This window comes from Fonticula alba (genome assembly GCF_000388065.1).
Source record: "Fonticula alba strain ATCC 38817 unplaced genomic scaffold supercont2.13, whole genome shotgun sequence".
NCBI classification, from domain to species: domain Eukaryota; order Rotosphaerida; family Fonticulaceae; genus Fonticula; species Fonticula alba.
In genome coordinates, this window is record NW_009242983.1 from 434,269 (window position 1) to 458,756 (window position 24,488).

The following is a 24,488-nucleotide window of genomic DNA, read 5'->3' on the forward strand; positions in this document are numbered from 1 at the left end:
ATGGAAGGCCGGTGGCCGGTGGCGGCAATCGGCGACGATGGTGGTCGCCCGGATGGAGGCGTGCTATGCGCTGGGCTGTGGCAGAGCCTCCGGGATGTGTGGCGCTGCCCAGCCTGTCACATTTCCATCTCTGGGCCGGGGCAAGGGTAAGGCTCTGGGCCGGCACCCTCCCCCCAGCGAGGCACATCTTGTATGGTTGTGTGTGGCCGAGAGAGTGCGAGTGCAGTCTCCAGGGCAGGGCAGAGGGACGCGAGGGGGTCGGGCAAAAGAGGCGAGGGTGGGCTGAGGGGCCGATGAAGGCCGGCATGCGTCAACAAAGAGCCCGCCGGGGCTGTCCACACACACACACACACACACACACACACACATGGGACATCAGTGATGCTGGGCGATCCGCACCCCCGGCCACCACACGGCGGGCGTGGCATGGATGTCCGGCCAGGCGGATCCTTTCATCTGATCGAGGCCTGCCTGTCCGGAGTCGGGGCCGGCGGGGATGCACATGGGGGGTGCACTGGCGCATCGACCTGCGTTGAGGCGCACACGGGCGCCCGGTTGCATGGGTGTCGCGGCGCGTGAGCGCCCGTGTTTTGGTGCGTGTGTCCCCCGGGGCGCGGAACAGGCCGCTGGGCGCCCGAGTGGAGGCCGGGAAGATGGCGCGCGTGGCAAAAGAAGGAAGCCCACTGTGGGGCTCGAACCCACGACCCTGGGATTAAGAGTCCCATGCTCTACCAACTGAGCTAAACAGGCTTGTGGTTATGCGCACTCGCGCGGACCTAAAAAGGCCTGGTCTTGCGCGGGCGCCAAGGCCGCCAGCCGGACAGAGACGCCCTGTGGGAGGAGGAAAAAAAGCCTCGCGACCCGGCCGACACATGGGGTCGGGTGGCCGGGGCTGGGTGCCTCGTTTCCTCTTCCATGGCACCGGCTTCTGCCCGCCGGGAAGAGCCCCCGGCAGGGGGCCGGGTGCTGGATTGACCAAGACAGAGCAGGGCCAGCGGGTCGGGCGATGGCGTTCGCCGGCCTACCTGCCGAGGGCGCACCGGATCGCCGGATGCCCGGCGCCGGGGGGCGGTGTACTGTGGCACGAGGCGATCGGTGACCCTCGGGTGGGCATTGGCCTCGCCGGTGCTCGAGTGTGGGGGCCCTGCTGGGCGGGTTTTTGCAGACCGGCCTCGCACCTCGGGCGAGATCCACAGGAGCCATGCGCGCGCCCGTTGGGGTGTCGGGCTCCTCGGGAAAAAGGCACGGTAGGGAGGGAGTCGGGCCCCGCCTCGCACGAGGCTGCCACAGAGCGAGCGGCCTTGTCGGGGGCACGCCCATGCCGCGGCGGTCGGCCGGGTGAGGTGGGCAGATGGGTACCATTGCCAGGGACACCAACAGCCAGGCGCCTCGGGTCAAGATCGCGGAATGGGGCGCTGAACGAGGGTGGCGGGGTGGGTGGCTTCCCAGGACGGGAGGGCCGACAGGGCACGCTTAAGGGGGGGCTACCGTCTTGAGAGCACACACCGCATGGGGGGTTGCTTTGGGACGCTGGCGCGGGCGCACGGGCGCGTGTAGGGCCTCTCACGCGAGGCGCATCGCTTGGATGCGGCCCCCTGTGTGCTGGGTGTCCCTCAGAATGCATGATCCGGCACAGGCACCGGCGCCCAGGCGGAGGGCTCGAAGGCCCGGCCGAGTTTTCCCGGGGCTGCGCGGCGGCGGGCCACTGCTGCCCGTGCGTCTGCCAGCATCGACGTGGCCTTCCATGGCAGTGCGCCACGCTGGAGTGCCCCGAGGGGGCATCATCCTCGGCCAGGGCTCCTAGCGTCTACGGTGCCTGCCACAGCAGTGTAAACGGGGGGGGGGGCAGAATATCCTCGACATCGACACCATGCCGATTGGGGGCGTCCGCACTGATTGAGGACCACTGTCATCGATGTGCATCTTCTCTGAGGGGGGGGCGGCGTGGAGCGACAGGTGGGTGCGCGGTGATATGTCCCCAGTGCGGCGATGGGCGTGATAGGGGGGGATTGCGGCGCCGGAGCCACACATGCAGGGGCGCGGGCGTGCCAGGGGCACAGTGGTGCGATGAGGCGCGGGAAAGGGGTGCGGGGTGTATTTGCCCGAAGTCCCGAGGCAGGTGCGGCTGCCTGCACATCGAACAAAGCCCCGAGCCGGGTGCACGACTCCCGGGCCAGTTGTAGTGCGTTCGGCGTGGGTGGAATGTGCCGGGGGCCCAGTCCGTCTCCAACCGCGGGGCCGTCCTCGGTAAGATCAGCAGCAGGTGGGTGGGTGCACCCCGTGCAAGGGCGGAGAGGGGGGATCTGGAGCGCTTGCCTGGGCTGCTTGCCGGAGATCGACCACGTCCCAGAGCGGAGACGCAGCTTGTTGAGGGTGTGGGAGAGGCGCAACAGGTGGAGCAGCATCGAGAGCTGACACCGAGGCGCAGGGGAGCGACCCGGCAAAGGGGAGGGCGGGGCAGTTCGGGCCGGCCCCGGCGGCCTGGGCTGAGGCCCACGCGCCGGGTGGGGCATTCCCCGCCGGCCGGGGCCATCCTCCCGGCATGGGGCAAGCCTCGCCAAGGGAGGAAACCCGTGGCCCTGGCGAGAAGTGGACCGGGGCCAGGAGGCCAAAGGGGGGCTCTAAAGGGGGCAGGCGACGAGGACGACAGAAGAGAAAGAAGCGGACCCAGAAGCCAGGCAGGCTCCCCGGGAGATTTAGGCGGAGGGATGCCCCCGTCCCTGGGGCGGTAGACGCCGGGGACCGTGGCCTCGGTTGCCAGCGGGGCGACGCATCCCCGCCTTGTGCAGGGCCACGGAGCCTGACACGGATCACCAGCGGGAACGGCCGGGGGGGGGGGGGGGGGGGGAGGCCAAGAGCCGCTCGCTGGGGAACACCCGGCTCGGAGATTGGGACTGGCGGGCCAATTGCCCGTGAGTTGGCATCTCGCAGTGGAACACGACGAACAGGCGCCCACACCGGGAAAGGCCCGCCCGAGGGCCAAACGGGGAATAAATAATGCCCGGAATTTGCCCAAGTGCCGGCGCCTGTGTGGCACGTGGCACACCAATGCGCCACACGGAGGCGCGCGGCCCAACTGTGGGGGGTGATTGTTCGCGCGCATGGGTCCCACCTCCGGCCGGGAACTCGGCCCCCGCCATACCAGTCATCGGGGAGTGGGGATCAGCCTGGGCCGGAACCCGGGTCCCAACATCCCCCCGCCCCCCCCCCATCCTCTCGGGAAGTGCCCCCCTGGACGACGGACTGTTGGGGCTTGGTGCCGGCGTGGGACCCCGCGCGGCCGGCGGCGCGGGCCCTTGCGGAGGCCGGCAACGCCTGCGCCCGGCAGGCGCGTCTGCGGACCCTCGGACCGGGAATGCCGGACAGCCAGGGGAGGACACGCACACGCCAGCCAAGTGCCTACTGTCACCGCCAACAAGAGCCGCCGGGTCCTGGGCGTTGGCGAGAGGCGCCGGCGGACACATCCACCTCCGCTCGCCTCGCCTCCTCCACTACTCTTTTGCGCTTGCTTCTTTTGACGGCCATCACTGGATGGAATGCAGTGTCACCCCATGGTGGACCCCCGGGCCGCGACGGCCGGGAGCCGTCGGCACCCGCCGGGTGGTCGCCTGGCCGTCCTGGTGCTATGGCTGCTGCTGGCCATCGCCAGCATCCGCGGCGAGGACATCTACTTCCATGCGGCGGTCCACCGGGTGTCCAGTACCCCCGGGAAGCTGACCTTCACCCATGCATATGGAGCCCCCTCCTTCGTCGGGTCCCGGGAAACCAAAACACGCTATACGCTCCAGCGCCAGGTGAATCTCCCGGAGAAGACGCCGGAGAAGCGCTGGGGCCTTTTCTTCGGTGCCGAACGCCTGATGCTATCCTGTCCGCGGGCTGACAATCCCGGCACGGCGGACCTGATGCTCCTCCCCTGGTCGGCCTACCCGTACTTGGTGGTGGTCGAGCACACCCGGACCACGGTTGCCCTGTTCACCGAGGAGGAAGTGTACCAGCTGCCGCGCCCGGACATCGAGCTCCTGGCCGGGATCCCGCTGTCCGGGGATGCCGTCCTGCTCCTGGGCCTGATCGGCCAGCTGGACCAATCGCGGCTGCCGTTCCTGGCCCGCCTCGATGCCGACGGCCTGACGGTATTTCCCTGGTACCTTGGTCCGATGGAGGCCGGCCCGGGCTTCGGGGCAGCCGGCACCGGGACGAGTGTCTTCCTGGGGGCCGGCACCCGACTGATCCGGCTCAGCTCGGGTCCGGGTAGTATGACAGTCGACTTGAAAGAAGTCGAGACCCCCAGTCGGATCTTGGGCCTGGCCGTGACGCGAATCATGACCCCGGCCGCCACGTGCCCCGATGGGCCGGACGTCGTCGTCCTGCTGGCAGACCAGAAGGTCATGGTGTATTCCTGCTTCGGTGGCACCGGTCCGACGGGCAACCACAGCGTGGACCTGCGGCCGGAGGTGCCGCCCGCTGGCTCTCGGATCCTGGCCCCGGAGGCCGCCGTCTTGACCGACCGGCCGGCTCCGTTCTACATCCTTTCGCCGGGTGCGGCGGATCCGCGCCTGCGCGCATGGCAAGTGTCATCCGTGGGGACGCAACTCCGGCTCAGCCGCGTGGCCTTGCCCCCGGTGGCGGCTGATAACCTTGCCGGTGTGGAGCTGGCCCGGCTGGTCGGCACCGCCGGCGACCCGGTCGAGTGGACCCTGGCAGCGGCGAGCACGGCCCTCTTCTCCTCGGCGGCCTTCCGGTGCCCGGACGACCGGAGCATCGTCTGTGACAGCGCCAACCAGATGACCGGGCATTCGCGCGGGTGGACCTGCGCGCCGCGCCACGCCGAGTCGCCCTATGTGTCGGCCACGCACCTGTGCGCCGGGTGCGCCAACGGCTCCTTCCTGGACCGGCCGATCGGTATGTCCCGCCTGGGTGTCCTTCGGCTTGCCTCCCGGCCGGGCCCTCCGGCCCTGCGCGGCCCTTGTCTTCCGGCTGATCTGGCCCCCTTCTTCGCGGTGCTTCCCTCCTGACCGTCGACATGCCCCCCCCCCTCCTTGAATCAAGACGAGCCACCGCTGGCCACCAGCATGCACGTGTGTCGTGCTTGTCCGCATGCGAATTGCTTGACCTGCAATTCGGCGAACTGCCTGGTATGCGCGTCGGACTTCCGCCTGGAGGCAAGTGCCCCGGATGGCAGTACCCGGTGTGTGGCCAGCTGCTCGGCCGGCTTCAGGGAGCTGGCCGGCGTGTGCTGTCCGGAGTCCAGGCACATGGCCCGGGCCAGCCTCTCGAGCCCGACGGCCGAGTCGCTGCCGGGCCTGGCCCTCGGCGACCGGGTGACCTTCGTCGGCGAATCGTGGCTCTCGGTGGACGAGCTCACCGGGCGGCCCATCCTGCCGGGTCTCGGCAGCCCGTCGGTGTCCGGGGTGCTCATCTTCACGGAGCTCCGAAAGAGCTACTTCCTGCCGCGCATGCATGTGGGCATGGTGGACAAGCCGCCCCTGCGGGAAATCCACCTCTTCGCATCGCCACCGGCGACAATGGTCACCGCCTCGGTGGAGGTGGGCCCCTTCCTGCATGCGGGGCAGCTGTTATATTTGGTGTTCGTGTGCACCTCCGAGAAGGCGGCCTACCAGGCCTGGCTGACATGTGCCCAGGCCACCGGGCCCTGCATCGCCGACGAGCCTCCGGGCCTGGGACAGGGCCCGTCGACCGGCTGTTCCGCGCTTCGGCGTCTGGATGCCGGGGGGTTTGCCCTGAAAAATGCCAGCCTGAATGGGGCTCGGTACCGGGCCAACCCGGCCACCCGGTCGGTGGAGCTGGTCTCGCCAATGAGCAGCGGGTCGGTCACGCTCCCCGTGGTCCCGGCCACCGGGGCCCGGGCCGCGCCCGCCCATGGCGCGTGGCTCCTGTGGACCGCCTACGCGCAATTGCCGAGCCTCCTGCCGCAAGCTCTGCTGGAGGGCCTGTTCTTTCGCCGGGAGCCCTTCGATGGCCGTCTGTTGGCGAACCCGCCGAGCATGGCCAACAATCACCATACCGTGTTGGTTCTCCCTCGGCCGACCCCTTCCGATCCTGCAGCCCCGATGGAGGTGGTCTTGCCGTATGTTGTCGGGTCCGAGTGGGTGGTCCTCCGGGTGCCCGGGGAAATGCTGGTCAGTGGCCGGCCCTCCGACTTGCCGTATGGGAAGCAGGTGCTCGGGGTGCTGCCCGGGCCGGTGCCCCCGCCGAAGGCCCCCCATGAGAATGTCCACTTTTATGGGGTCCCCCTCAGCGACTTGGCCCTGGGCCCGGAGTATCCCAGCGCGCTGGTGCTCCTGGGTCGGGAGTTTTTCGGGCTGTCGCTGTTGCATTGCCCGAATCGGCCGCGGCAGCCGTGCGCCCTGCAGCCGGCCGTCTTCGGGGAATTGCCGTCATCCATGCGGATCCCGGAGCAAATGGCCCTCTGGGGCCCGGTGGTGTCGTCAGACTCGGCCCCCGCCGCCAGCGCCGCCACCAGCACCGGCCGGTCGCTCAGCTTCTTGGCCTTCTCGCCGGCCACCGGGCCCTTGAACTTCTCGGTGGCGCTGGAATGCCCGATTGGGACATTCGGCCCGGCGTGTGACCCGTGCGATGGGCTTTGCGTCGAGTGCACCGGCCCCGGCCCGACGGCATGCACGGCCTGTCGATACTGGCTGGCCGGGGCCCCGGAAGGGTGCTTGGCCGAATGCCCGGCCGGCACCCTTCCAATGGCCGGCGGCCAGTGCGGATGCCCGGGCCTCTGCGAAGCATGCAGCCTCAATGGGGCCGGGGAGACCGTGTGCGATCGATGCCTGCCGGGCTATGGCCTCGACATGAGTGGGCCCGAGTTGGACCGGTGCCTGGCGTGCGACGAGGCGTGCGAGACGTGCGCGCGGCCTGGCGACCCGGGGGCCTGCACCACATGCCCGGCCGCGGCGCCGTGGCTGCATGGGGGGGCCTGTGTGAGCGCCTGCCCGGCGGGCATGTGGCCTGACAGCGGCGTGTGCCGGGTGTGCGCGCCTGGCTGCTTGGACTGCTCATCGACCGGCCAGTGTGTCCGCTGTGCGGCCAGGCACTTCCTGCAGCAGGGCGGCCCGGGGTGCATTCCCTGCGATGGGTCCTGCGCGGCGTGTGACAATGGGTCAAGCTGCTCGGCCTGCCAGTCGGGCTTGGTGTTCCTCGGTGTCGACGAGCAGGTGGCATCCCTGTGTGGCAGTGCCTGCCTGCCAGGGGAGTACATCCACCAGGGCCGGTGTGCCAGGTGCCATGACAGCTGCCAGCTGTGTGCCGGGGAGGCGACGGCCTGCCAGGTGTGCGCCGAGGGCTTCCGGTGGTCAGATCGGCCGCCAGGAGGAGGTGCCACCGAGCCGTGCGTGCCTTGCAGCCAGCCGGGATGCACCACCTGCACGGTGGACGCCTGCCTGGCCTGCCGGTGGCCGCTGGTGCTGGATGGCCATGGCGGCTGTGTGGCCGACTGCCAGGCCGGCACATACTCGAATGGCGAGTCTTGCCAGCCGTGCGATGTGTCCTGTGCCACGTGCATCGGCCCGGCTGCCAGCCAGTGCGACAGCTGTGCCCCGGGGCTGGACTTCCTGGCGGACGGCCCCGGCCGGGGGGCCTGCATTTCGGGCTGCGTCGATGGGCAGTACCGGCAGGGGGCCACCTGCCAGCCGTGCGACGCCGCGTGTGCCACATGCAATGGCCCGTCGGACAGGGATTGCTGGCGCTGTATGGACGGCGTGCTCCAGGGGACCGAGTGTGTGCAGGATTGTGCCACGGGACATGTGGCCCTCGCCGGGCGGTGCCTCCGGTGCCATGCGTCCTGCGAGGCGTGTGCCGGGACCCGGAGCACCGAGTGCACCACATGCCCGGGCCATTTGCTGCGACTGCCGGCCAACCCGGGGCTGTCGCACTGCCTGCCATCCTGCCCGGCCTCCTACCACACCTCGGCCTCGGGGTGTGTCGCTTGCGGGGACCATTGCACCCGTTGCCCGGAGTCGGTGGATGCCTGTGCCATGTGCAATCGGGGGTGGCTGCTGGCCGGGCCGGCGTGTGTGGCCACTTGCCCGGCCGGGGCTTCGGCCCAGGGGCCCATGTGTGTTTGGTGTCATGAAGAGTGTGCCACATGCTATGGCCCGGGGGCGGACCAGTGTTTGAGCTGCCCGGCCGGTGCTCCGATCTTGTTCGGCGACCGGTGCCATGAGGCCTGCCCGGCGGGGACTTTCACCGAGGATGGCATTTGCATGCCGTGCAGCTCCACCTGCGGCTCCTGCTCCGGGCCCGGGCCGGAGGCGTGTACGGCGTGCTCCGGCGACCGGGCCCTTCACCAGGGGGCGTGCACATTGGCCTGCCCACGGGGCACCTTTGCCGAGGAGCATGTGTGCCTCGAGTGCCGGTCCTCCTGCGCCACTTGCGCCGGGGCGGATGCCTGCACGAGCTGCCCCGGCGGGTACATGCTACAGCCGGATGGGTCTTGCGCGGCTGCCTGCCCGGAGGGGTGGCATGCGTGCATGGGCTCCGGCCGGTGTGTCGCCTGCCCGGCCGATTGCCTCCGGTGCGAGCTCCTCCGCGGGGAGGATTGTCCCACGGGGTGTACCCTTTGCATGGAGGGCTTTGTCCGGACCGGGGACACGTGCGCCCGGGCCTGCCCGGCGGGCCAGTATCAGCATCCGATTGACCGGGCGTCCTGCTGGCCGTGTGGCCCCGAGTGCGCCACGTGCTTCGGCTCGGGGGACTTTTGCACGGGCTGCCGGTCGGGCTTCCTGCACCCGAGCCGGGGCACCTGTGTGGACACCTGCCCGGCGGGCTCGGCCGTGGTTGATGGCATGTGTGTGGGGTGCTTCGCCGGGTGTGAGCGCTGCACGGCGGCCGCCGGCGGCGGCGAGCTTGAGTGTGCTCTGGAGGATGGACGGCCGCCTGCCTGCCCGGATGTCCGGACCTGTGACCAATGCCTGCCGGGGCTGCTGCTGCTGGAGGCGACCTCCTGTGTGGAGGCCTGCCCGGCGGGCTACTACGCCGATGGGGGCCATGACGCGGGCTCTCCGGCCACTTGCCTGCCATGCCACGAAAGTTGCGCGGACCTGTGCGTCGGCCCGGGCAGGGCCGATTGCCGGGGTCCCCGAGGCAGGCCCGGCTCGTCCGTGGGCCTGGCCGTGGGCCTGGCCGTGGGGCTCCTGCTGCTGGCCATCTTGCTGGTGTTGCTGGCGGTGCTGCTACGACGCCACCGGGCGGCAGCTCGGGCCACCGGCTCGAAGAGCCTGGACACGGAGGACGCCACCATGCTGAATACCATCGTCGAGTTGGCTCTGCCGGGGGCCCTCCTGGTGAGCGTCGACATGGACTTCCGGCCGCTGGCGGACAAGCAGCTGGGCGCCGGCACGCAGGCGTCGGTGTATGCGGCGCAGGCGGTCGGGGCCGGGGTCGGGGCCCGGCTGGGCTGCCCGGACGTGGTGGCCGTGAAGAGGATGAAGGCCGACCCCCTGCAGCCGATGCACCACGCCCTCTTCGAGAATGAGGTGGCCTTGATGTGGGTCCTGCGCGACCATCCGAACATTGTCCGGTTGTATGGCTATGGCACCTCGCCTCCGGCCATTGTGATGGAGCGCTTCGATTGCGACCTGAGCACGCTGCTGCACTCGGAGGTGCCGCTGTCGGTGGCTCAGCTGTGGGACATCTGCCAGCAGTGGGCCGCCGGGCTGGAGGCCATGCACACACATGGGGTGGCCCACGGCGACCTGAAGCCGGGCAATGTGTTTGTCAGCCAGACGGCTTCTTCCTGGCGGGCGGCCCTCGGGGACCTGGGCACGTCCAGGAACCTGAGCGCCAGCCGGCTGTCGGCCCTGGTCAACAGCATGCCCGAGCTGAATGCCATGTCGGTGCGGTATGCGGCGCCGGAGCTGCTGGACGCCTTCCAGCGGTCGGTTCCCCTGGACCCGGGGCTCTTCTTCCCGGTGGACATGTATGCGGCGGGGGTCATGCTGGGCGAGTGCCTGGCGCGGACTGCTCCCTGGGCTGGCATGAGCATGCAAGACATCAAGTACGCCGTGCGTGGCGGTGCCCGGCCGAGCGTCGAGCTCCTGGCCCAGGAGGCCCGGGACCTGGTGCAGGCCGCCTGGCAGGAGGACCCCAGCCGGCGGCCGCTCGCAGCCACCTTCCGCCAGCGCTGCGCCGCGCAACATGTAGTAGCCGTGAGAAGTCTACCAGCCTCGCCCACATGAATCCCCCCTCGGGGCCCGGGGGCGGGCAGAGGCCGGTCGTCGGGCCGTGCATTTTCCTTCGGGAAGCCCCATGGTCCGTGGCTGGGAAGGGGGTTGCTGGCCGTGTCGTGTGTCCCCCCCCCTTTCATGGGCCGGGGGTCTGTGGTGTAGATGCATGCCGGGCTTTTGCTCGGTTGCCATGCCGGACGGGGGGAACGCGCGGGGCAGAGCCGAGGGAATGACCAACATTGGTAGTAGATTGTTAGAACAATAAAGCGACAGCATAGTCCTCTACCGGTGGCACTCCGCCGTGAGTGCCACCGCACCCCGTGTCCGTGCTCCTCCTTCCGCACAGGATCTCCTCCGGCCGGAGGGACCCGGTTTGTGAGCCCCTGGCTGTTGGCACATTTTGGCACGCAACTCCAGCCATGGAGTTCGCCCGCACCCCCCGAGCCAGCGCATCGCGTGTCCTTCGGAAGGCGCGGGAAGCGCGGGGGGGTGCCTCGCGGCCCAGTTTACGCTGGGACGCCCGGCGTGGTGCGCCCGTTGCACCCCGATCAAGCGTCTCCCAGACCCGGGGGGCCCATGCTGTCTGGCATGCGAAAAGCCCTGCTTGAAGGTATCCTTCTCGTGTGTTAGAGTGCGTGCGAGTGCGGGCGAGTGCGTGCGAGTGCGTGCGAGTGCGTGCGAGTGCGGGCGAGCGCGGATGTGCCTGGGTGTGCCTGGGTGTGCGCGGATGTGCCCGGGTGTGCACCTGTGCCCGGGTGTGCACCTGTGCCGCGGAACCCCTGTACGCATGTGCGCCTGTGTGCCGGCCACGCCCGGCCCCCGGCCTGCCGCTGCCGCCGCCATCGAGTCGAAACGGGCTACAGCCACCAGGCCCCCGGGCAGGCGGGACATGCTGACGGTTGATAAGGCCGGTCGATGCGCCGCCTGCACCTCAGCCAGGCTGCCTCTGCTCAGCCTCCCTCCTCCGAATGCCCCTCCTCCCCGGTCTTCTTTGCTGCCGGTCTCACGATGGCTCTTCCCCGATGCAAGGCGTCGGCCAGGAGTCTCTCGTGGACTCTTGCATTGTTGCTTTTGCTTCTCTCTGTCTGCATGCCATGTGGCCCGGGCGCTGTCGGTGCCCAGCTCGCCGAGCAAATCGGCGGATCACTCTTTTGGATGCAGTCACCAGGGGACATTTACCCAAGATCGGAAGGCCATGTAGGTCGGCTCGTGTCGGGTCAGCCATCTATGTGGTACACTGTCACACCCTCACGATGGCGCGCCTCCCGACATCAGATCGACCTGGACACATTCAAGGACATCCGGCATGGATTCTTTTTCCCCAGGACCAGTGAAAACCCCCTGACTGGTGATATGTCCGGTGTGCCGGCCAGCCCGACCCGCGGTCCCTTGGCTCTCCCCTCGAGCCGCTGGGATCCGCTGTTCCTTTGGCAGCATGGGAGCCAAATTATTTTGTCCACCACAGGCCAGAGCTACCCCTACTCGGGGCTCAATGGCATGCAAGTCACCCTGCTGGCCGGCCAGGCCATCGGCGTCCATGAGGCCACGGCCCTGGTGCTTCTGGGCTCCGGCACCACGGCCACCGCCCGGACGCTCAGCTGGCTGGGGGGAGATTGGTCCGCCCAGTCGCACGCCGTCAGCCAGCCCGTTGGCCTGGGTGTGTCCGGCCTGCCGGGGAGCTTTCTCCTGGCAACGACCACGGGCTGGTCCTGCCTTCGCCCGGGGAAGGCCCCGGTTGTCCGATCGCTCAACGAACGTCCGACCTCTCTGGTGGCCACGCGCTTTCTGACCTCGGACCCGGGGCTGATGGACCTCGTCGTGGTCACCGCCAGCCGGCTGCGTGTTTACATCGGCCTCAGTCCGGTGACCTGTGTGGCGGTGGACGTGCTCGAATCCTCGGCCCTGCCGGCCGATCGCCGGCCGCTGACGACGCACTTCGTCCCGGCGATCCAGGACATGTCCCGTCCCACGGGCTTCCTGCTCCTTGGCCGTGGAGTGGATGCCCTCTGGCGAGTCAGCTATCTACCGGGGCCGAATGGACCTGCTGATGGGCAGTTCATTTGGCAGCCTTTCCTGCTGAATTATGCGTCCTTCTTCGATCCTCAAAGCAACTATCCCCCCAACATCGCCAGCTTGAACCTCGGCTCAAGGTGGCAAGAGCACTGGGTCTACACTTACGGCAGGCAGACTTTCCTGCTTAGAGAACAGTTCGCATGCAAGACCGATGCCTCGATTGAGTGCTCTGGTCAGAAACCAAGTTGGCGTTGTGCGCCGGGTCGCCGGCTCGCGCCTCTCCGCTCGCCGTTGGAACTGTGTGCCGGGTGCATCGATGGTCTTTATCCCGTGCATTTGGGTCTGGGTCGATGTACGTGATTGGCGGTGTCCTGCTATGCGTCGCTCCTAGGTCGTCTTACTCACACGCACCTCTTCGTCAAGATGACTGCCGGCCGTGCTCGGTGCCAGGCTGTCGGGTGTGCTCCGACGGCGGGGGATCGTGCACTTCCTGCCACCGTGGATTACTCCTGTGGCGGGACCCTGCCGGCGGGGCGGATACCTGCACGGCCGGCTGCCCTGACGGCAGCCGCGCATCCGGCCAGGTGTGCGTCGCCTCGGCCCACGTCCCAATGGACATTGATATCACCCCGCTGTCCCACCGGCCGGAGGGGGCCTATGCTGTGACAACGTGCCCCACGCGCACGTATCTGCGAAGCGGGCGCCTCCATGTGTCGAAGGCGTCACTGACGGCCGCCGAGCCAGGGGCCCTTCTCGCGGGCATGAGCTCCGGAGCGGTGAGCATGCTGAATGTCGACGCCCTGCGCCAGGATCCGGCGTCCATGTTGGACCATGTGCCGGTCAGCAACTTGCCCAACTTCTCGGGCGTCCGACAGATCATCGAATTGGATCCATCCATCCGGCAGGGCAATGTGCAGATCAACATCGTTGTTATCGCCAGCCGAGTGCACCATCTGGCTCTGTCCTGCACGCTACCCGATGTGGGTCCCCATGCCGAGTGCGAGGTGGATATCGTGTCCAAGGAACTGGCGGGCTTGGCTGCGACGACCCCGGCGAGGAAGGTGGCCCCTTCGGTGGTGGCCTTTGACGGGCACGTGGTTGACTTCCAGGAGGCCGAGCAACAGCCCGTATCGCGCGCTCTCTCGGAAGGTCGAAGCAAACACCCTGCCATGGTGATGCATCGCGATCCAGCGACCGGGCATTCGGATGACTGGATTTATCAGTATGATCATCGGTATTGGGGGCTTTATGCCTGTCCGTGGAAACTATTCCGTCAAGGCGACGCCCGATGCCAGCTCGAGGACCCGCGCTTCCTGCTCTACAATGCAGTGAGCATGTCGGCCCCCCCTTCCGGTGAGGGCATTCACCCACTTCGGGGGTCTGAGGGCGTGTCTGCCGTCGATGTCAAGCCAGACCGCAGCTGGGTGCTCATTTCGCTGGCGACAGGCTCCCGGTCGCCGCATCTCCCCTCGGAGGATGTCGTGCATGCGGGCACCCTGCATGAGGGTGGGCGCTTCTTTTGGGCAGCTGAGCATGTTCGCCTGGGCCTGCAGGCACAGGGCCGCACGCGTGACATCGCCGGCATGGGCATGGTTCTGGCCGAACTGCCGAATTACAACTTCGGCAACTTTGCCATGTGGGGCGTCACCCTGCACGGGGTGGTGGGATATCCGAGCGCGCTGGTGGTGGTCTTCAACCAGATGGTGGGTGTGTCGCTGATGCATTGCCCTGTCGGCGGCCTTGGACAGTGTCGGCTGGAGCCGGGACGAATTTCCTCCTTCCACCCTTCGGTGGGCTTTTCCTCGCCCCAGCAGGTCCTGGTGGCCCCGGCCCCTGGCACGTGGACCATGCACGAGGGCAGGCCGGCGGCGGTGACGCTGCTGCTTTTCGAGCGCGGCCCAAAGGCCCGGCATGGGCTTCTGGTGCGCGTGGGGCTTGGTGCCTGTCCGGCGGGTACATTCGGGCCGAGCTGCATTCCCTGCGATGCCCGGTGCCAGACATGTTCCGGTCCCGGGCCGGGGGGGTGCATCGTGCCGCGATGTGGCGCCTTCATGCCCTCGGATCCGACCACCTGCCTGGCTGCCTGTCCGGCGGGCCTCCATGCCGGGGCAGACGGCTCGTGCAGGTGCCATGAGCAGTGTGCGGCTTGCGGCCGAACGGCGCACGACTCGTTCGTGTGCAATGTCTGCCCGCCCGGCATGGCCCTGGACCGGGCGCAGCCCCAGGGGGACCGGTGCTTCGCCTGCCACCCCTCCTGCGGGGAATGCTCGACACCGGCCAGCGCTTCGGGGTGCCTCTCGTGCTCGGGCCCAGGCATGCTCCTGCGTCCGGATGGCACCTGTGGGTCTTCCTGTCCGGCAGGGACCTGGGCCGATGCGCATACCGGGACGTGTGACCCGTGCATGCCTAACTGCGCCACTTGCACGGGTCCCAGCTCGTGCGGCACGTGTCAAGGGGGGTATCTGCTGGAGCCGATATCCGGCTGGTGTATCGCCTGTGCCGATCAGTGTGCCCGGTGCTCAGGCCGCCTGGACGCCTTTCTCGAATGTCGCACAGGATACCGTTGGCTCAGCGGGGCGCCGCCCTCTGAAGCTGGGACGCCGGGAACCTGTGTGGCTTGTCCGAGGGGCTGCGCCGATTGCCATGGGAATGGCCAGTGTGTGTCTTGTGAATCAAACCACATTTTCCAAGCGTCGACGCGCAGCTGCGTCTACGTCTCTCCGCCTGGCTGCGACACATTCAAAGCAAATGGCCTCTGTGATCGCTGTATGATGGGGTTTTATTTGGACGCCTCTGCGAATGAATGCAGATCAAGTTGCCCTGCGGGGATGTCGGCCGATGCCGAGCGTGCGACTTGCCAGCCCTGCCATGCAAGCTGCGCCGAATGCAAGGCACCCGGGGACCCGGGGGCCTGTACATCCTGCGCCGGGGGTAGGGCGCTGCAACCGGACGGCCGAACCTGTGCGGACACCTGCCCGCGGGGATTCCTCCGGGAAGGGGCCGCCTGCCGGGCGTGCGGCAGCAAGTGCCTGGCCTGCTCGAGGGCTGGCGAGTGTGACGAATGCCAGCCGGGGCATTACAGCTCGTCGGCGGGCGCCTGCCTGCCCTGCCATGGCTCCTGCGCGACATGTACACAGGCAAGCGCCTGCGACACGTGCCACCTGGGCTTGGTGTTCCTGTCCTCGGACCCGGCGATGCCCTCGCTGTGTGGGAGTGTCTGCCCGGCGGGGGAGCGCCCCGGTGCGGACCGGTGCACCGGCTGCGATGAGAGCTGCACCGTCTGTGCCTCGGCCCGGGGGGACCTGTGTGAGGTGTGTGCGCCGGGCTACCGCTGGGAGGGCGATCCGCCGCCGGCCGGCGGGAGTAAGGTGTGCGTGGCCTGTGGCCAGGGCTGTCTCTCGTGCACGGCAAGAAAGTGCTTCAGGTGCACCAGCGGGTGGTTCCTGGGGCCGGGGTCGGTGTGCGTGGCTGCCTGCCCGGCGGGCATGTATGGCGACCTAGTGGAGCATGCCTGCCGGCCCTGTGATGTCAGCTGTGCCACGTGCAGCGGGCCCTGGGCCCAGCAGTGCACCTCCTGCGCGGCCAACTTGGAGCACCTCCCAGCAGGGGGCCGGCCCGATGGCCGGGGATCGTGCCGGTCCCTGTGTCCGGAGGGCGAGTTCCGGGAAATGCCCTCCGGCGTGTGCCAGCCGTGCGACCCGGCCTGCGCGGCGTGCAATGGCCCGACGGATGGGGACTGCTGGCGGTGCAGGGGCGGACTGCTGCAGGGGGGCGCGTGCGTCCAGGCCTGCGCCGCCGGGCATGTGGCCATGAGCGAGCGGTGCCTGGCCTGCCATGTGTCCTGTGCCGAGTGCTCCGGGGTGCGCTTTGACCAATGCCTGGGTGCCTGCCCGGCCGGGCTGCTGGCCTTCCCGGCCGGGGCGTCGCCGAAGCAGTGTGTGCCCAGTTGCCCGGGGAACTTTTTCGCCTCCGACGCCGGGTGCACGGCCTGCCCGGCCGATTGCCAGTATTGCCCGGCCGGGCCGGACACGTGCAGTCGCTGCAGCCGGTCGAAGCTCCTGTCGAAGGGAGCCTGCGTGAGCGTCTGCCCGGCGGGGTCGCTGGACGACCGGGTCCAGTGCTACACATGTGACGGGTCGTGCGCGACGTGCCACGGCCCGGGGCCGCAGCACTGTCTGGCCTGCGTGGCCAGCGCGCCCTTGGTGTGGGACAGCACCTGCCATGTGTCCTGCCCCCGGGGGACCTTCCGCCGGGATGCCGAGTGTGTGCGGTGCTTCGACACGTGCGAGACGTGCTCCGGTCCCGGGCCCGGGGATTGCACCAGCTGCCCGGTGGGCCGGGTGCTGGGCATGGACGGGGCCTGCTTCGGGGATTGTCCCCCGGGGCAGTATGCCGGGGTGGTGCGTGGCGGCCAGCCGGCCTGTCACCCCTGCTCGGCGACATGCGACCAGTGCCTGGGCCCGGGGGCGGCCGAGTGCACGGCCTGCCGGCCGGGCCAGCTCCTGGAGGATGGCCGCTGTGTGGGCCGCTGCTCGGCCGGGTACTTCGAGTGTGCCGCGGATGCGGGCCGCTGTCGAGCTTGCCCGGCCGGGTGCACCGAGTGCATGCATGACCGGTACCGGGGGCCGGGCTGCGAGGCCGCCTGTGGCGCATGCGCGGCTGGGTGGGTCCTTTCGCCGCGGACCGGTGTCTGCGAGTCGGCCTGCCCGGCGGGGGAATACCTGCCGGGGCCCGGCGAGTCGCACTGTGCCCCATGCGCAGGGGCGTGCACGACCTGCCACCATCGGGCAGACCGGTGCACCGGGTGCGCCGATGTGGACCTCTGGCTGTGGGTGGACTCCGGCCGGTGTGCGGGCTCTTGCCCGGCGCAGGGGTACGCCCCACTGGCCAGGGATGGCGTGTGTCTGCCGTGCGTCGACGGGTGTGAGTACTGCTCGGCGAGCGACGAGCATCCGGGCTGCCAGTGGCCGGCCACCGGGGGGCTCAGCTGTCCGCGGGCCGACCGCTGCGATGCCTGTGCCTCGGGGCTGCTGCTGCTGCGGGGGGCCGAGTGCGTGGAGTCCTGTCCGGTGGGATTCTACGCCGATTGGGAGGCGCCGCGGCCCCTGTGCGCGGCCTGCCATGTCGGCTGCACGTACGCGTGCGTCGGGCCGAGCGAGGAGGAATGCATTCACCCGGGCGGAGGGGCCGCCAGGATGCGCCTCGGTACGTCCGGCCGGGGTTCTGTTTCTTCTTTTCGCCTTCCCCTCAGCTCGCGCCTTCTAACTGCCAGGGCCCGCTGGCGCCTGGGCGTGGCCATGCCGTGGGCAGTGCTCGGCCTGGGCATCGGCCTGGGCATGTTGCTGGTGCTGCTGGCGCTGCTGGCGCTGGGTCTCCTGCTGCGGAGGCGCTCTCGCTCGAAGGCGCCCGCGCAAGCGCCGGTGCGTGGGTTCATCGCTCTATCGTATGCAGCCGCACAGGGCGCGGGGGGGGGGTGTTCATGAAGGCTGACGGCCATGCTGTCGCTCACACTGGGTACCGTCTGCCGGGCAGCCGGATGAGGGTGCGTTCGAGGGACAGCCGCGCGCGCGCGCGCGCTGGGGGAAGGGGACACCTGCACATGGCGGCGGGGTACTGACGGGTGTCCGTGTGCCGGGCTCAGATTCCACGGTTCTCAATACGATCGTCGGTGCGTCATTGCCGCGCCCCCCCCCCCCCCCGGCCCGGGAGGGGGGGTCGGGCCTGCGCGGGTGTCCTCGCGTGCGCGACTCTTCTTTCAAGGCCCTCTGACCTCGGCCAAATGTGGCATATGACCGCACGGGGGGATGCGCGCAGAGATGTCCCTGCCGGGGGCCATGCTCGTGAGCATGACACACGATGTTGTGGCCCTGGACGAGGACCACCTCGGGTCCGGGGCCCAGGCGGCGGTGTTCGCCGCGCGGGTCGTCGGGGCGGGGACGTCCTCGCGCCTCGGCTGCATGGACACCGTGGCCATCAAGCAGATGAAAGGTGCGTCTCGGGGGGAGGCGGATGGGCGGGTGTCGATCCCAGAGCCGAGGCTGCTGCCTTGGGCGCCTGCTAACGGCGCATGTCGCTGCTCCTCTCCAGCGGACCGAATGACACCCCTGCAGGTGACGCTCCTGCAGAATGAAATTGCCCTGATGTGGTGCGTAGTACGGGCGCGGCGGGGGGGGGGGGCCACTTGCCTCGGGAGGGGGCGTCCTCTGACCGGGCCCGGTGCCCTTGCATCGCAGGCTGCTGCGGGAGCACGCGCACATCGTGCGGATTTACGGGTACAGCGAGGACCCGCCGGCCATCGTGATGGAGCGCTTTGAGGGGGACCTGGCGGGGCTGCTCCACTCGGACCTGTGGCTGGGCCTGGGCGCGCTGCTGGACCTGGGCTTGCAGTGGGCCACCGGGCTGGAGGCCATGCATGCGAATGGGATTGCCCACTGCGACTTGAAGCCGGGCAATGTTTTCGTCCGGCGCGGGGCCGATGGGGCGCGCTGGTATGCGGCGCTCGGGGACCTGGGCACCAGCCGGAATTTGAATGCCGACCGGGCGTCGGCCCTTGTGACCGCGGCGCCGGAGCTCAATGCCCTGACGGCGCGGTACGCGGCGCCGGAGGTCTTGCAGGCCTTCCAGCGCCGGCATGCCCTCCGGGCCGAGCACTACCTGCCCTCGGACATGTACAGCGCGGGCATCCTCCTGTGGGAGACCATCTCGCGCAGGGTCCCCTGGGAGGGGCTGCGCTTTGGTGGCATCGCGGGGGCCGTGGCGGCCGGCGATCGGCCGGCCCTTTACCATGCCACGGACCCGGTGGCCCAGGAGGACTCGGCCCTGGGCCGGGGCCTGGCCGACGAGCTGTCCCGACTCTGGTCAGAGGACCCGGTGAACCGGTCCTCCGCGTCGCACCTGCGGCACCTGTTGGCGGAGCTGGCCGCGACCCTGGCCTAGGGGTGGGGCCCGCCGGTGGGTCCTGCGCGCCGGGCTCGGGGCGGCCTGCCGGCGCTTGTGCTTTGGGGCCGCCGCGCTTGCCCGATGCGCCAGGGGCGCTCTCGAGGGCGGGCACAGCTCGACCGGCGCCATGACGGCCCCGGCGGCCGTCCGCTGATGCCCCATCGGACTTTCGGGCGCCGACCCGGTGCAGATACACGCGCGTGTCGGATGTCTTCGGTGTGGCCTCGCGGCCAACTTGGCGGGGGGTGGATCTCCCCCGGGCGGGCAGGGCGGCCATTTGCGGCGGGAGAGTCGCCTGTGCCCGGGGAGGCTCGGCCGCACGCCGCTGCCCGGTGGGGCGATGCGGTGGATTGGGCGGAAGGGCGACGCCGTCCGGGCCGGCGGCTGGTCAGGCGGTTATGCGCCAGCATCAGGCAGGGCGGAATAGGCGGGTATGTGTGCTGCTGCGGGCGCCGGAGGCGGGGCATGGACAGGCTGTGGGGTGGCCCCTGGCCAAGAAGGCCGGCTCTTGGCCCCCCACGACAGGGCACTTGGTTGGCCGCATGGCCCTGGGGAGGATGCCTGGATGTGGGGGAATGCGCTCGGCGTGTCCGATGGGATGGGGTAAGCCCCGGCCTGTGGGACAGCCGACGGGCCAGGCAGCCGGCCGGGGAGCTCGATTTCGAAGAAGAGGCCCCGCCCCCGGGGTGGGGCTTGCCCGTCGGGAAAGGAAGGCCCCCTCTCTCCGGGGCCATTTCCGTTCGGCGCCGGGGCGTGGCATTTGGCAGGCGGCTTGCTGGTGGCCTGCGCGGGGGCCTGAGCGGCGTCTCGGCTGCCTGCCGAGGATGGATGCCGGGGGGTTGTGCGACCCGGGAGATGCGCCGGCACCAGGCACCCGTAGAAAGGGCATGGGGGCAACAGGCCGAGCAGCCTGGCGGCGCATGCGCAGGGGAGGGGCCGGGGCAGAGGACCGGTCTCACTTGGGGGGTACCTGTGTGCAGGGTTGTCTGGGCGCATGTTCCGGCGGGGCTCGCCCCCCTATGGTCTTGTAGCGCTGCATCCTCCTTGGCCGGGGCGGCACGGCGCGCCGGGGAGGCCGGCATCTGCAGGGGCGCCCGATGACATCGAGCATTTTGGAAGGTGCCCGGTGGAGAAGGCGGCGGCTATGGTGCCACGGTCCTCCGGGGGTGGGTGTGGGTGCCACCACTCCCCTAACGAGGAGCTCGAGATTGGCGAGGCAAGCATGGCGAGGCGCCCACCGGCGAGGGGGGTATCCCCGGCCCGAGCCGCCGGGACTGGCCGGCGCTCTGATGGGCGGCTTTATGGAGCCCCAGGTCGAGGGGCCAAGAGTGAAGGCGCATGGATGCGCTGGGTTGCCATCCAACCACGGTGCTGGGAGGCTCACGGCCTGGCCGGGCAGCGGCCCCTTCCCGGGGGAGGAAGGCAGGAGACGCATGTCTGATATTGACGGCGGCCGGGTGCGGCACGCATGTCGCCGAGCAAGCGGCGGTGCCAGCCAGTCCCCGATGCGCATACCCGGGACAGGTGGCCTGGACGAGAGACGTGTGGCAAGTGACGCTGCTATGGCCTGATGCCGTGCCTGGCCCATGGAGGTCCCGGCGCCCGGGCCATGCGGGCCAGCCTGGCGGTGGCGGGGCTCGGACGCGTTGACCGCGAGTCCTTCTTGCCCGTCTGTCGCACCCATGAGGCCGCAAGCGACTGATGAGAGCCATCCTGCGTCGTACGCTCCCTTGGGGTGCTCGCGAACAAGCCTCGGCGTCCGAGCGGGGGGGACCTATCGATTCCCGGGGGCATGGCAGGTACCTTGCTGCAGCGTATGAGCGATGACGAGGTCCACATGTGCGGGGGGATGGGCCTTCTCTTTGGGGGTGCCTCTCGGACGGGAAGAGACTCGCCACCTGGCGAGGCAGGGGGATGCCCCTCTATGGATGAGGAGACAGCGGTCCTGGCGGCGGTGCCGGCGACGGCTTTCACGGAAGCCGGCCCCCTTCCCGTCTGGCCACGGGGCGGCAGGCCACTCTTGGAGAGGCGATCCGAACACGCTTCATGACGGGCTGTGCCGCGGCGAACACCTGACCAGGCTGGCCGGGCGCCAGTCAGAAGGATCCACCTCGGGCGGGGCCTCCGCAGGGGGCGGCCACAGCCGCGGAGCTGTCCGGGTGTCCGGGCCATGGCGGGGCTACCGGGAGTTGTTTCTGGAGGTGGGGAAGCGCTTCGGTCCATGGGGTCCCCTGGTGCGAAGGCCTCTCGGGATGACAATGCCCTTGGCTGTGAGGGGCCGGGTGTGAGTCCGGGAGGTCGATGTGCCGATTGCCGGGCGCCCCGGGGGGAAGCGGGCGATGGCGGATCGAGCGTCGGGCGCATTTCCAACGAGTCGGCGGGGCGTCATCCCTGGCACGGAAGGCGAGTCGGCTGGGGGACGATGGGCGACGCGGGGCCGGGTGCCAAAGGTGGCATCGACGGAGCCCACGCTTTGCCGAGGCGAAAATGTAAGGTAGTGGCATGGGACGCTTGGGCAGCTGGGGGAATGCTCAACGATTGTAGGAGGGATTGCCGTCAGCCAGGGTAGTGATATGGGCAGAGATCAGTAGCGCCTGGGGGAAAAGAAAAGGCCGGCAGGCGATCTGTGTGTGTGTTTCGAGTGGCGCGCGGCACATTCAGGGACCAGCTTACCCCGTGTTTGGGCGGCCCATGGCAGAGTCCGAGCCAATGTGAGCATGCGCAGTGAGCGAAGGGCGGTCCTCCGCCCGGGCGCTGTGGCTTTGCGGGGCCGAAGAGGGGAGGATGCACTGCTTTGCGATTGGTCATGAGGGGGCAGCCACTTGGCAAGGCAAGGGGGCAATAAGGATCGGCTCTGGTCGGTGTTCGATGTCGCCGGGTGCTGCAGACTGTTGGTGAACCACGGAGGCCGGCCACTCTCACTGCGGGGGGGGGGGGGGGGCCATGTCTTGATGTGATCTTTTTTTGCTCTCTCGCGCCCTCTTGATCGCCTCATGGCCGAGGGGCGATGGCACCGGTTTGCCAGGCGGGGGCAGGCCCGGACAGCGAGGTGGAGGTGGGCGGCATAAAGATGGCACGCGGTCAGAAAAATATCCCCGCGGGAGACGGTGCTCCATCCGCCAGGGGGCGTAGCTCAAATGGTAGAGCGGCCGCTTAGCATGCGGCAGGCAGGGGGATCGATACCCTCCGCCTCCATGGATTCCCTTTTGGTCGGGGGGGCTGAGGATGCCAGCGAATGCGTCATCTGCGGGGCGGTGTGTGTGTGTGTGTGTGTGTGCGCGCGCGCGCGCAGGGCGATCTGGGCTGTGTGTGAGCCCGCCTGTACGTGTCCACCGAGAACGGCCTATTGCCACGTCCGTCAGGGCGGGGTGGAGAGGGGCGCGGACTGGCGAATATGTTTTAGGTGGGGGTGGGAGGCGCACGGCCCCGCCGGTGGGGGAGGGGCGTTCGCCATGCTCCCTGCCCTTCCCTTTTTTTTATGTTTGTCTCCCCCACCCACACTGCGCACGGTCTCCATGTCCCTCGTGGCTGCAGGACGGCCGCCGCATCGGGAACGAGGGGCCGGAACCCCAGGCAACCCGACCCGGCAGTGGCTCACGGCGCATCTCCTGTCTCGCGGCAGGTACATCTGCATGCAGCCGGTCCTCCATGCCCAGCCCGCATTAGGGCGCCGGCCCCTGGGCGGCTCGGCCTGGAGTGTGGGGCCATGGGCGCCGGGGTCCGGTCGGTGGTCGAGGGCCTCGGCCATGCGGGTGACTTGCGGCCTGTCGGAGGTCCGCCGAGAGCAGAAGCCGGTGTGTCGAGGCGGCCGAGCACCTGGCTGATGTAGGCTCCGGGCATCCGGCAATCGTGGATCTGCGGCTGGCGGCCCGATGTGCCTGTCCTGGCTGCAGAGGGGGGGGGGCATTGGCCAGGGCCGAGGTGTCGGCATGTGTGTCGCTGGCGGCTGCGGGGACTGGCGGCGAGGGCACGGGCAGAGCGCCAACCGTCGTGGCTCAACAGCCGGGTCGTCGGGAGCTAGTGTCCGGTGGCGCATGAGGCGCGGTGAGCTGGAGGAAGGTCCCGGCTGGTGGGTCGCTACTCGGTGCGGCAACTCCCCCGGCCGCAGGGCCTCGGACGAGGGTCTGGTCGTGGCCGACCGGCGCGCTAGCTCCCCCCCTCCGGGGGGACAGGCGATTGGGGACAGGTCGGCATGCGGGTGCTCGCTGGCGACGAGCGTGGACCGCTGTGGTGCCTGGCCCCTGGCCAACTACCGTGGCCTGAGGGGCTGTCGGCGGTGGTGTGCCCGCGTGAGGCGGTGTCTTGCAAAAGGCGTGTTTGGAACACCAATGGCCGGTGTAGCCTGACCGGTGTCTGGCGCTGGGGACGCGCTCGCCGGCCGGAAAGAGGGTTGAGGGGGGGGGGTGATCGGCCCTCATCCTCGTGGACAAAGGGCCTGAACGCGGGCGCGCGGGCCCGAGACAAGGGCCGGGTCCCTCGGGTCCATTGCGCGGCACACAAGCGTGGAGAGATGTGCCAACGCATCGGGCCCGTGCATAATAATGGCCCCGGGCAAAAGCCCGAGAAAGGCCGCATTAATAAATATATCTCTCTGGGTGGCGCGATCGATCGGAGGCGTCTGGCTGTTCCTGGCACGGGCTTGGCGGGAACGATGGGGCCCTTTTTTTGTTGGCCCGCGCGCGCGCGCGCGGATACTGTCCCTCCCGGGTGCCGCGTGGTTTTTTTTCGGCTCCATTTTTTTTCGGGGTCATGTTTTCCCCTCCCGCGCCTCTCGCTCCGTGTGTGTTTTTTTTTTGGTTGATCTCGGAGAACAAGCACTCTTGGCGCCCTCTCGCATGCCCACCTCCCCCAGGTGTGCTTGGCTTCATCGAGCCTCTCTCTCGCTGGGCCCGCACGGCACAAGGCCTTCTCTTATCTTGCCTCCTGGGGGGGTGCGGGGGTGCTTGTGCGTCCGCGCATTCTCCCGATTCATCCAGCCTCTGCCCGCCTCCGTGGCCCGCGTCTTTCGGCCTGTGGCAGGCACCTGGCCGCGCCCCTTGACTGCCTGGGCTCAGCATGACCCTCGGGCTCTGGGCGTCGTTCGCGCCACGGTGCCAGTCCGGTGTGTCCCCCCGTCCCCGTGACTGGCCCCGCACTCCCTCCCCCTGGAGGGCGCTCTTCGCCCGGCCATGCCCTCGCCGACAGGATGTTCCCTCATCGGGATTGGTTAGTCATCTCCGAGGAGAGTCCACGGCGCCGGCCACCGTGCGCGATGCCGCCGGCAGCGAGACATGGTGCTGGATCGCCTTTCGTCGGGCATGTGGGTGCGGGGCAAAGGCGGTCAATCAATAGGGAGGCGGTGCACCCGCT

The 24,488-nt window shown here is 69.1% G+C and overlaps 2 protein-coding genes and 2 non-coding genes across 4 annotated transcripts; 3 read left to right on the forward strand and 1 right to left on the reverse strand.

Moving 5' to 3' along the window:
- Positions 1-677: 677 nt before the first annotated feature.
- H696_05768 lies at positions 678-750 on the reverse strand. The gene has a single exon. It is a non-coding gene; the product is annotated as a tRNA-Lys (tRNA).
- Positions 751-3,551: 2,801 nt separating this feature from the next.
- On the forward strand, positions 3,552-10,199 carry H696_05769 (TKL protein kinase; the record flags this gene model as incomplete). The annotated part of the gene is made up of 2 exons (XM_009499569.1): positions 3,552-4,899; positions 5,047-10,199. 2 exons carry the CDS (start codon positions 3,552-3,554, stop codon positions 10,197-10,199), a joined length of 6,501 nt encoding a protein of 2,166 aa, XP_009497844.1.
- Positions 10,200-11,149: 950 nt separating this feature from the next.
- H696_05770 (TKL protein kinase) lies at positions 11,150-19,136 on the forward strand (the record flags this gene model as incomplete). The annotated part of the gene is made up of 8 exons (XM_009499570.1): positions 11,150-12,552; positions 12,624-17,405; positions 17,511-17,620; positions 17,733-17,742; positions 17,842-17,868; positions 18,015-18,188; positions 18,288-18,345; positions 18,434-19,136. The coding sequence occupies exons 1-8, from the start codon at positions 11,196-11,198 to the stop codon at positions 19,134-19,136; spliced, it is 7,221 nt and encodes a 2,406-aa protein (XP_009497845.1). The 5' UTR covers positions 11,150-11,195.
- Positions 19,137-22,261: 3,125 nt separating this feature from the next.
- H696_05771 lies at positions 22,262-22,334 on the forward strand. The gene has a single exon. It is a non-coding gene; the product is annotated as a tRNA-Ala (tRNA).
- The last annotated feature ends 2,154 nt before the right edge of the window (positions 22,335-24,488 follow it).